This window comes from Athene noctua, chromosome 19, assembly GCF_965140245.1.
Source record: "Athene noctua chromosome 19, bAthNoc1.hap1.1, whole genome shotgun sequence".
NCBI lineage: Eukaryota > Metazoa > Chordata > Aves > Strigiformes > Strigidae > Athene > Athene noctua.
The window spans coordinates 7,797,391-7,809,767 of record NC_134055.1 but is presented as its reverse complement, the minus strand read 5'-3'; the positions used below and the strand labels follow the sequence as shown (position 1 = coordinate 7,809,767).

Below are 12,377 nucleotides of genomic sequence, written 5' to 3'. Positions count from 1 at the left end.
TTCCCTGCCAGTGATACCCTCTGCCCGGGGATGGGGCAGCAGTGGTCTGTGGGGATGCTGGCGCAGAGCTGCAGCCTGGCAGATACTATGAAGAGGGCAAAAACGTGATGGGATTTCAGCAGCACAGCCTCCCACGTTCCACACGGGTGTTTGAGCTGTCCACGGCTGCTCCTGCCTGCCACACAAGGTCTTTCTCAGCAAAGGCTTACAGTGCTTCCAGAAGGATCCCTTTGGTAGGAACCCTCAGGGTGCCTTTGCTCTAAAACACAAATGAGCTTCTTTGATACAGATCAGGGAGCTAAATTTTGTTGTTTGGTTTGCACTGAACTATGAAAACACTTCCCTGTTCTAATGCGAATCCCCTGTTCCCAGCAAGCACAGTTCTGCCCAGATCCCAGCCCAGCAATCTATTTCATGGGCTTTGTATTTTTTAATGGCATGACGTAATACTTTCTATTTTTGTACGACCCAAGGAATAGTCTTGTCCCCTCTCCCCAGATAAATATATTTTAAAAGTAATACGTGCATAATACATCAAGAGTCTACACCAATTCCCTAGACATGTAGTTTGAGAGCGAGATGCTCCCAGGTCTCTTTCCCTGTGCTGTTTCAGTGGGCTCTGTTGGATGACAGGCAACTGCCTGTTGTTTCCCAGGGCTGTGAGTTGTCACTGACACAGGCCACGCTTTGGGAAAGAGAATCAAGCTGCCCAGCTGCTCCCCACAGCCCTCGGGCTGTCACAATGTCTGTGGCTTGGCTGTCATTCTGCTTTCCTCCCATGGGGACTGGCATGAGAGGGCTGAGGCCTGACAGCTCATCACTCACACCCCCGCTTTTGGAAGCTGCGTTTTAGAGAGGTGGCCATGACAGCAAGGAGGAAGAAAAAGGGCAACACCTTACAGGCTAGGGAGCTAAACTGGCCTGTGTTGTGCTCAAGACTCAGCAGAGCAGAGGGGAGAAGAAACTCAATCTGTTTGCAGCAACTTTGCTTCTAAAACCCGTTCTGCAGTGACTGAGAGAGCTGAGGAGGACCCAAGGCTGGGAGAGCCGTGGGCACAGGCGCTCGTGAGCTGGCAGACAGCATGGGGAAAACTGTTTGCATTGCTCCAGCCAGGGCTACGACTGCAAGGATGCCTTCCAGGGCCAGCGCAGCCAGCTGGGAACTCAGCCAACACTAAATTCACACCATTCTTTTACAAATCAGGTTGGTAAGACAAACACGAAGCATAAACTAGTGTAATTTCCATAGCAACCTCAGTAGAGGTTGAAAAGTCTTTTGTAAACATAGGGCTGAACCTGAGGATCAGCTCTGATTTTCTTCATGGAAAGGGGAAGAGCATGGGGGCTTAATAAATTCAGGTCATGCAAATGACCCATAAATCTCAGAAGGAGCCATTCCCAACCTCTCTGTTCCCCTTTCTGTCACCCACTCCACATGCACAGCACGAAGCTGTCTGAAACCCAGAGCCCAACTTCACCGCTCCAGCTTATCTCCATAAACTGCACAAAGGCTTATGTCCCTCTTCCATTGCAGCTGACCTTTACTAGCTAATTCTCTGACGCACGCACAGCCCGAGCACATGCCATGCCATTTCTGTAGGGCCACAGCAGCTTGACAAGAAATTTGGCTTGCAGAGGAAGCCCGTATCGCAGCCAGCTCCGGCTCCTCTTCCCCACTCACAGCTTTCTCCGTCCCTGTCAGACAAGCATGGAGCTGGGCGTACGAGCCCTCAGCTCGTCCAGGCGCTGTTCCTGCAAAGACTAGGAGTGAATGTAGACAGTGCAGCATTCCCTCCCTGCTACCTGCCTGCATCTCCAGCACCCAGCAAGGCCGCGCCGTGGGGAATCGCGCTGCCGTTCATCACCGTCAGCGGACAAAGCCTGCGGGCAGCGCAGGCAGCGCCGGTTAATTACCGAAGTGACACGAACAGATGGTGCAGGCAGCCTGCCGGGGAGGCACTAGGAAGTCCCGTATCGCTTACACCGTCACGGGGAAGGGATTTGGCAGGGCTGAGGGTGCCAGAGCGAAATGCACTGAATTTTCACCCTCTTCGGGTCTCTGCTAAGCCCAGAGTGCGGCAGACGCCGGAGCCGCCTTGCTAACGGGTCCCGCGGGGGACAGACTGCACTCGCTGCAGCGGGAGAACGTGCCTGGGGGGACGGGGGGGGGATCAGAGCTCCAGCAAACGCAGCTCTGGGGGGCAGCGGCCCCGCGGCTGCAGCTGGGACCTGGGGGCCGCGACGCAAGGGCTGACCTCGGCCCCCAGCAAGGCCGCGCCAGGGCCCGCAGCCGCCGGGGCACACCGCCGCGGCACGCTTTCGCCTGGCAGCCCGCGGCCGTGCCCCAGGGGCCCGGCGGGCCCCTCAGGCGCCCGCTCCCCCCGGGAGCCCCTCACGGACGGCGCAGTCCCCGCGGGCCGGGCCCCGTCGCCATGACAGGCCGCGGCAGCCCCGCAGGCCGGGCGCGTCGCGCGGTGTGACGTCACAGCGGGGCGGGGCGCGGTGGCGGCTGGAGCATGGCGGCGCCCTCGGCCCCGCGGCCGCCCCGGCCCCGCAAGGAGCCGCAGCCGCTCGTCATCCCGCGGAGCGCCGCCGAGGAGCAGCGCCTCCGCCTCGAGCGGCTCATGAGGAACCCGGTGAGGGCGCCCGCCGGGCCTCTGCCCCTGCCCGGTTCCGTGAGGGGAGAGGGGCCGATATCCCCCTTCCGCCTCCCCGGGTCCTTGCGGGGAGACGGACTGAAACCCCCACCCACGCCGGGGGTCTGTGAGGGGAGAGGGGCCGATCCTCCTCCGTGGTTCTGTAAGGAGTCGGTCTGACCCGTCCTTCCCTTTCTCCTCGCCGCCTCCATGAGGGAAAAGGGACGGACACCACCTTCCCCCTCCTTGGGTCTGTGAGGGGAGAGGCCGACCCCCCCACACACACACCGGGTGGCCGTGAGGGGAGAGAGACCTGGCTTTCCTGGGGTGCTGTGACGGGAGAGACCCTTCTCTGGGGACCCAGGGGGAGGGCTGACCCCCCAGCGCTCTGCCGCTGGGCTTTCCTCTGCCTGCTGCTTTTATTGGGGGGGTGGTGGAGCACGACCCTGGTTCCTCTAACTGGGTGTTTTGGTCCTTGTCCTGAGGAGGTGTTTGCCAGGTGGAGATTCTCACCATCCCTCTGTGCGTGCTGGAGGAGACTGAGACGTCCCCACCCTGTGTTTCTCCTCTGACCTTGCACTGTGTGTTCTCCCTTCCCTGCTCTTCCCTGTCCTTTGTAGATCTGGCATGGAAGGTGCACAGATGCCTTTCATCGCTTCCCAGACTACTGGTAGTGGGAGTATACTCAGTTTCTGCGAGTGCTTGGAGGTGCTGACTTGCTTCCTTCTAGTTTCCATACTGAAAAGAAGCACAGACACTCCTAATCCTCCTGGGGTTTGTTGACCTGCAGGCCTGAATGTGAGGGAAAGAGGATACCTTCTGATTCTCGTTTTCTGCCTGCTCCTGATCTCTATGCATGAAGAAATTACTACAGCTGTGCTCCTTCTGAGATCTGTCAGCTGATGGAAGAGGCTGTTGTCAGACATATACCACCTTTCAACAATGTGTTAAAATTGCAGACTTTGCTCCTAGAAGATACTGATGACTGGTTGGTTTGTTCTTGCAGGAAAAGACTGTACCAATTCCTGAAAAACTGAATGAATGGGCACCACGACCTCCCCCGGAGTTCGTTAGAGATGTGATGGGTAAAGATACTATTCTTCAGATAACTCTAGGGTCAGCTACGTTAAACTTAAGAAAGTGTTTTAACAGAAAAGGCCAGAGATGGTTTTCCATTGTTGCTCATTTTGCTGGGGAAAAGAGGTACGAAATGTATTTTGAGAGTTGCTTTTTCAAGTTTTATTTGGTTCTTGGGTTCCAGTTTTCTGCTTGTTGTTAGAATGCAAAGTGAACAGTGCCTGTGTCACTCCAGCATGTGGACTGTGTGCAGTGAAATAAGCTGCTGCTCTGGTGATGACAAGTAAATGATGATAAAGTAAATGATGATAAAGTAAGTCTGTCCTTTCCATGGATCTGAGAGTGCTCTGGAAACTTATGAAGTCACTCTTTTGGCTGCTTTGAGTCTGACTCAGTGAGAAGCAGACTCAGTGAGAATCAGACACTTGCAGCAGATATGATTGTATGTGGTCAGGTAGGGAGCTGGCAGCAGTGCAAGGAAGCCGACCCAAGTATTCTGCTTCCACGTTACTTTTACCTGCACGGATTAAATGTAGTAGTTGTGGTATAAATTTCATCTGCATGTAGTTCTGTCTGTCTTTGGGACCTTCATCCTTATTAATGATCCTCTGTAGAGGCTGACTTGTTCTTATTTCAGAATAATTGATCGTGCACTAAGGCTTTTATTTACTTCTGAGTAAACTTTTCTGCTTATTGTAATTCCCTCAGGGCTTTTCCAAATAGCTTTTCTGTGTGCTTGAGTTGAACTGTCTTGTTTTTTCTGGGAGCACCTGACATGCTGGGATTCTCTTGGTATCAAGAGCACCCCTATTGCAGTCCCAGCTGCCATGTTTTAATTGCTGGGTGTCTTCTTTGAGGCATATATTTGTGTGTAGCATTGAGAAATGGCTCAGGAGACAGAGGAAAAGGATGGAGTGTGGCGCTGAAAGCTCCTGTGAGACTTCAGCGTGCGGACTGATGCCAAGAAGAGAGAGCTATAGGGATTTCATTTATGAAGAAACAGTCCAAAACTGTCAGTGGTATCTGTCTGGCATGGGAAAGTATAATATGATGGGGGTTTATCACCTTTCTGTTGACCTTTATTTTTTGTATGAGATGCTGAAAATTAGTCAGAAGCAGCCTCAGTAGGGTGTTTTAGTTCACTGCTGCCTAGAAGAGAATGGGGTGTGCATTTGATCTCTAGTTCTTTTACCGCCTTGATGTCCAGCTAAGACTGGATTCTCTTTAGGGGAGTAATTGACCGGCAGAGACTGCAGTGACCCATAAGTGTGTGGTTTTGCAGCTCACTTTGGCTTTTGATTGTGAGTGATTTGAGCTTACATAAAACGGTGACACACTGTGCGTGTTGTTAGCAGATTTTCATCTTGTAGTGCCCTTTCATACGTCCTGTCCCTCAGCATCAAGCTGTAGTCATTTGTGAGCATCTAGTACACATTATTTTCTAGTAGACTAACTCTTCTTTATTGTAGGTTCCAGTGCTGGAGCTGGGAGTGGGGAGTTTCATGTGTACCGGCATCTTCGTCGGCGAGAGTACCAGAGGCAAGATTTCATGGATGCCATGGCTGAGAAGGTCAGCAGGACTCTTTATAATCCTCCCCCTGACTATTTGGTGTTCGTTGCAAATCTTTTTTTTTTTTTTTTTCCTTTTAAAGTCATGTACAAATAATTCAGTTCCAAACCACCTCTTACCAGAGAAAAACTGTAGGAGTATGTGATACGTGGCGTCTTTGTCAGTAATGAAACATTTGGTGCTTTGTGTCAGACATGCTCCATCTTCTCTGTTCACTGGGGTCCTAGCACACAGTAAGACTGCTCGTGAATGTGTGTGTTCTCAGGTTGGTTTAAAATGCTTTAAAAACTAGAAATCCCAAATATCACTGTCTTGCACAGTCAGAATCAAAGCAAGTGCCTGTGCACAGAATCTGGATCTTTCTTTTAAGTCTTGGTCGAGTGGAATAGCACCTTTTTTCAGAGAGCATTACTGTTTTAATCTCTCGACCAAGATGAGTCCTTTGATCCGTATGTTAATGTTTGTGTCTCAAATTATTCTCTTGTTTTTACTGAAGCATTCTTTAGGGCAGAAGCCCAACCTCCCTCATCTGCTTTGGTGAGGATTCCTCCCTCTGAAGGCTTCGATGTTTGGCTCAGGCTGCAGGTTAAAAATGATGTCTGTACAGAAGTCATCCCTAGGAATATAGCCTTTGTATAAAGAAGAAGCTAGACAAAGTCTGGCAAAGCTCCCTTCTGTATTTTGCTAAAAGACTTCTCCCTAAAAGGACATGACTTTTAAAAGAAGTATTTTAATTTAGATTGTGACCAAAGTGTGACATGTGATCAATTACAGCAAAGACTAGATGAGGAATTCCAGAAGAAACTGGAGAGGAATAAGATGATTGCAGAAGAACAAACAGCAAAACGCAGAAGGAAGCGGTAAGGGCAGATTGTTCCCAGGAGGCTTGACATGGAAACCCTCATGCCCTGTCCTCATCTGTAGCTGCATGCTTTGGATAAATGCTGTCATTGTGTGCCTACATCTATCAGCTGAGAAGTCTGGCTGTGGAAATTAATTTTGTTAATGTCATTGCTTGGTTTCTAAAGGTAGCTGTAAACTTGACAGGCTTTGCTGGCCTGGTCTATTTTCCATGCCATCGCTAGCAGGGTAAGTTTTGACTGGTTGAGCAGCTTTTGCTCACACTGTGATGTTGACTGCAACATGCCTTACTGCATATTTGTTATAACAATGTCAAGAAAGGTTTGTATATACATCTGACTTAAATATCTGAAACAGCTGACATGAAGCAGCTTAAGTGCAAAAATGGGTGCTGCTTAATGGGTATGTGTATGGATTTGGACTAGCAGAGCATGGTGGGGCCTGATGCTGTCCTCTGGACGCTGTCAGTGTGACTAGTCCAGTTCAGTCTGTGAATACTGAAAAGGCTACTGAAGCGAGCAGTGTTGTTAAAATCAGTAGCTTCTTCTACCTACCTACTTCATGGAAATGTCTGGCAGGTCAAGACTAGTAAGTTAGATGGAAAAATTAAAAAATATTACATCCATCCTTCTCTTCAGTTCTAGACAAAGTGAAATGGTTACAGGATTGATGCTTTCAACAAATAGTCCGAGCGTTGTAATGCAGCGATACAAGAATTTAAATTTCACAGTCTTTGTCCACTGTACCTTTCAGAAATAGCGGCCTATCATGGATAGGCTCTTTCAGAGAGTCTGATCCTTAGCAGCCTCTCTCTGGCTTCTTAGAGAATGAGAGTTTTACATCTTATAGCTGAAAGTCGCTGCTGAAAGGCCTGTGCAAAGTGACTCACTGGCATATTAGCACAAAAGTGCACAACACAAACCCTGTTACCATCCGGCTTTGGTGTGGTCCAACAGATGGCCAGCAAGTCAGATCTGGCCTGCTGCCTTTTTCCTGGCTGAGATGGAGCACAACTGTTCAAACAGCAAATGCTGCCTAAACACTCCAACATCTCCTTGTAACCCCCTTCTATAGTGTAACGGTGTAGGTTCCAAGCGGCTTTGCCCTGTAGGAGCTCCTCTGACTTCCCTCACCACCCCTTTTCTTTTGTCCTGACCTAACAGCTACAGTACTTGGCTCTCTGTTTCAAGAGAATTAATTTATGGTGTTGAGAGAGGAACAGGAATCCCAGGTTGCTTTGCCCCATGTCTGCCTGGTTACCTTTGCTAGGCAAATAGAACTGGGTCATAAGAACTGAAATTCCCTTTTGCTCTTAATGTTACTCCTAGGGCCCAACATACTGATGAAGTACAGCCAAAGATGAAGGTCAGAGCACACTGCATTACTTTTTTTCAGTTAAAGTATATATTACTAGTGATTAGTCAATTTTTTTTCCAGTGTTCAGTTCGAGCAGTCTGGATTTTGACACCATGTTCTCTTTTTCTTTGTTAGGCTAGGTAGCTAAAATGTAGGTGCAGTGTAATTTTTATTCCTTCTCTGTTCTTGAAGGTTCTTGTGTATCATATAGTTTTGGTTGCAGTGATGTCATGGAAGACTTTTTAAAAAAAAATCCATTAGACTAAAAACAACATAGAAAAGTTTGTGCTGATCATGTGTCTAAGTTAGCTCTTGCTGAATTTTCAGTTGAGGCCCAATTTAAATTGATCATTTTTCTTAAGTCTGTTTTTCCAAGATGTCTGTAATATGTCTTTTATCGGTGTATGAATGTGCACAAGCTTTACAATGTTGGATTTGCAAGAGAGTCTTTTCTTTACTTTATAGCCAGAAGTTAAAAGAGAAGAAACTGCAAGCTAAGAAAAACAAACTTGAACAAAAGAAGCAGGAAAAAGGTCAGTGAAATTTATTTTTCTTTTCTCAAGAATTAGTTCTGTTCCCTAATCAGAGCACACCACCCCAGCAATTCTCAATACATGGATAGGAAGATTGAGCCTAAAGGTTGTTATTTTAGCTGATGTTTCAAAAGTCCTCTTTGAAAGACATCTGTGTTGAGATTTAATCTTACAAATAACTTGCCTGTTTGTGAATATTTTCCCATTATTAGGGGAAATTTTGGAGAGCAAACATTGGAATCTTGAGTCTGTTGATTGTGGATGTTTTGCTCCAGCTATTCTGACAGACTGCAGATTTAGAATATCTTCTGCTAAAAAAGGCAGTATCGTTAAAGGCTGTTCTTTTTTTAAGTATATTTTGAATGCGTATGGGAAAACAGGTGGAAAAAAATTCACAGCTTGGACAGCAAGAAACCGAGTTACGATTTTGTGTGTAAGAATTTGAGCCACCTTGGTGCCATCTGTTCCACACAACTATTTATTTAGCATTTTTCATAAACATGAAAAACCTGACTGCCTCTGTTCTGCTGCAGTCTTGAAAATTAATGTTCAGCAATGGCAGTGTAACTCCTCAAACTTTTGAATGTTCATTACTTTGTTTCAGTGAGTATATTTTAGCTTACTCTTTCAAATAGTTGCCCTTTGTGGATTAGCACACTAACTCTGCAGTAATTCTTAGTCTTAAAGTTACAGCAATTTCTGATAATTCTGCTAGAACAGTCACTTATGTGACAGTTCTACCTTATTTCTTCTTTGCTTTTCACAATTGGATCTGTTTCAACTGAACCATTGCCAGCCTCCCATATAAACATGGGAGGACAAATTAATTGTATGGTTAATTTTACTTGTGACGGCAAATGAATGTAGCAGAGTGGATTTTTTGGTGTTTTGATTTGGTTCTGGTTTGTTTGTTGGGGTTTTTTTTTCAAAGCTACTTGTTCATGAATTGTGACCGGGAGGAGAATTTGAGTCAACATTTTTGTTCACTTTGGGTAGAAAAGATAGTACCCATCTCTTTAGGGAGTGGCTGGGGGAGAGGGGAGCTGGAGCAGGGACTGGCACTGTGGTATGGGACTGTCATGTACCAGTTGCTGGGCTGGAATGTTTTTGTTCAGCACAAGTCAGTCATCTTCTGGAAGCCAGAATTCAAACTCCCCTGTCTTTAGAACAGTTTTTCGCTCTTTACAGTTTGTGGTTCTCTAAAATAATTAATAATAATAATAAAATCAGTGGATATAGAAGCCCCTGATAGCCATCTTACTTTACTGAGAATAGGCTTGGTTTTGTGTGCCCTGGGTTGAGATCTGAGAGTTTTTCCGAATTAATTGAAGTGTATTTGTTGGATGTGGCAGGCAAGCATTTCTTTTCCTTTTTGAATGAATAAGTAAAACCTCTGAGTGCCATCTTTCGCCTTTGGTGCAGTAAAAACATGAAGAATAAAGGTTGGCGCTAAATAAGATCAGCTGTTGTTACAAGTTGCATTTTTGTACAGACCCCTAATAAAAACAAAGTACCGAACTTCACCACGCGGTGGCATCAGACCAGTAATCCTGAATCCTACGTGTTAACTGGTCAGAGCACGAGCTGAGTGTGACTTGGCCTGAGAAGCAGTAAAGGTACACGAGCTGCTGGGAGTAGAATGGCTGTTAGATTCAGGTCCCATTTTGTGCTGTACCTAATTTTCAGTAGCCATTATCTAATTTCTAGTAGGTGTTTTCTGGTCTTCTAGCAGGCTTCACAAGTTTCCTTGTTAATCTTACATATATCTTAATGAGTTCCTGGATTTACAGTGTTGTATACCAAACAGGCTGTAAAAGTTTACAGCACCTTGTGGAATTTCTGAAAACTCGGATGGGTGTAGAAATACACTGAGTCTTGCCCGTGGCTTCCCAGTGCCTGCATTCTTTAACAATACTCTGTGATACTTGAAGGTTCATGGCAGCAGCAGAGGGGAGACTGGGAATGAGATAATTTATCCCTTCAGCGTTTGACTGCCTCTGTTTGAAATAACCTGCCATAGGAGCTGGAGTTGTTTAATGATGGACTTGGCACTATGGTAACGTTGGCGTTAAGGGAATATTTCTCCAAGGGAGAATTTGATATTCTGAGCTCTACATTGCTCAGTAAAATTAATATAACCTGATATGTTTCCTTAGTATCTGGGACTACTTTGTTGTGAGATATTTAACAAGGAAGACTCATGGGAGTATGTTATCCATCTGTACTAATTAGCATGACCTAATATACGTTGCTTAGCACCTGAGGCTATTTTGTTGTGAAATACTTAAGGGAGAGACGCATGGGAATATGTTCTCAATTCATACTGTTTGTGTTTTTAGAACCTGATCAACCTCAAGAGCGAGTCAGCAGTGAGGATGATGAAGAGGATGATAGCAAGGAGGAGGAAGAGAAGGAAGATGATGCTGAAGAGCCGAGTTTTGTGATGGGAAGAGGATGAGGCCTTTCAGGGACAGCTGGAAACACTGTTCATTGCTTTATATTCAGGAGCATGAAAGTCTTTCATCTCAGCCAAGCAGAACCCATTGGCGTACGTTATATCTGCTTAACGGTGAATGACCTTCACGTCACAGGCCCAAGAGATAGTGATAGAGAAATGCCAAATAAGAGATTTTTTTCTTAATTGCTTGTATAACTGCTGTGCAGTCTGCTCTAAGTTTGCTCTAAAGAGTCAGCCATAAGTCTCTGTGACCCTAGAGTTCTTTCTAACATGGCCCAGAGTGTTTTTCTGTCTGAAAGCTAAAACATATCCATTACTATTTAAGGAAAATATTACTGTGAGGGCTACGTATTCTACTTATGTCAAAGCTGGTAGCAGTGGGATACATGAATCTTAAGGGAGGAGTTTAACCTAAAGTATAAAAGTAGTCTGTAGCCAGACTCTCCTGCACTGTGAGTGTTCTGAATTTGGGGTTTTGTATGGGGTCATCTCTAACCCAAAGAAATCAGTTTATGTTGCTAGACAAGTTCTATAGATTTTTAAGCAGGATCCCTTTTTTATTGCTAAAACTTTCCCTATTACTTTTCTTCCGTGTTTTTTAAATGAATAAAGGGGATGTGTTGGCTTGTTCTGTCTTCTTTTTTTTTTGAAGAGGATTTCAGTAAAATAAAGAGGTGTTTGCAATGCTGCAGGAAGGGACAAAAAGACGAAGTGATGTGGCGCACATGAAAATATGGAAAAAGGTGTTAGCTGCATTTCATTTACTTTTTGCTTTTGGATTGGAACAATTGCTTTGCCAAAAGATTATATCTGTAAAGCCTCTAAATCCTGTGGCAGAAAGGCTTGGAATGGAATGGTTTTGCTTGTGTTCAGCTTCATGTAATGACACTTGCCTTTCTCTCTGCTTGAGCTCTCTGCTTTGACCTTTGGGTTCCCTAGTAGGAAGCATAACATCCGTATGTATATTTACTATTGGTGCTTAAATGAAAAGCATATGCAGTGGTGGTTTTATTTGCAACGCAGGTTGTTGTCTTTTCTGTGTATGTTTAATTAGAAGTGCCTGCTATCTTTCAGACATGCTCATCCAGGACCTTGGCACCCAGAACGTGGTGCTACTTCTTCTCAAGCCTTTGTTAATGCCAAATTATTTAAAGCAAAAACAATAAAAAGGGAGAAATCTCTTTTTAGATTGAGCCTTTGTTGAACAGTGCTGCCAGAAATCCTGCATTTTGCCTGAGCTGGCTTTTTGTAATGGCTTCTCAGTGGTGTTACCGTGGTGGCGGGGAAGTGGATGTGATCAAGTGCAAGTGATGCTTGTGTTTAGTTCCCCTGTACATACCCAAAGACATAAGAGCTGGATAGCTTCTGAGCTGCAAGGTCCATAACCCCACCATCCCTGGGTTAGAGAGCTGCATGGAATTGTTTTCTGCTTAATCTCTGCAGAGGCAGGTGCTTCGGAGTAAGTTGTGACAGTGTTTCATTCTCTAGCGCTCAAGCTGCAGAATGGATGTTCTGCAGTCGTTGGCGTTTTCTCTGTGGAGAGGGATGAGTTATGAGAATTGCTTCACTTGAATCCCCCTTAGGGCAGGTAAACCCTGTTGACACGTCCATGTCGTAGAATAAGCCATAAAAACATTGTGATGTTTCTTAGCTTTCGTGGACAGAGAAGAACCAAGAGTCTCACAAATAAACAAAGACTGTTCTGCCTCTGAGCTTGTCAGGCTTTGGAGCTGAATAAATAAGGGCTGTTTTGCATTAAGTAGAGCAGATGTTGCTGCATGAGGACACGCTTCTCAGTCGTGGGGAAGATGGACTTGAGTTTGTCTTGATGAACTAAACAAATTCAGGTTGTGTGTGGCCTCATCCTGCCTCCATAAGACGCCATT

General features: G+C 45.9%; 1 protein-coding gene across 1 annotated transcript; it reads left to right on the top strand.

Annotated features, from left to right (window-relative positions):
• The first annotated feature begins 2,501 nt into the window (after positions 1-2,501).
• On the top strand, positions 2,502-11,118 carry PRKRIP1 (PRKR interacting protein 1). The gene is made up of 6 exons (XM_074923103.1): positions 2,502-2,636; positions 3,643-3,721; positions 5,183-5,283; positions 6,058-6,143; positions 7,966-8,033; positions 10,373-11,118. The coding sequence occupies exons 1-6, from the start codon at positions 2,517-2,519 to the stop codon at positions 10,489-10,491; spliced, it is 573 nt and encodes a 190-aa protein (XP_074779204.1). The 5' UTR covers positions 2,502-2,516; the 3' UTR covers positions 10,492-11,118.
• Positions 11,119-12,377: the final 1,259 nt, after the last annotated feature.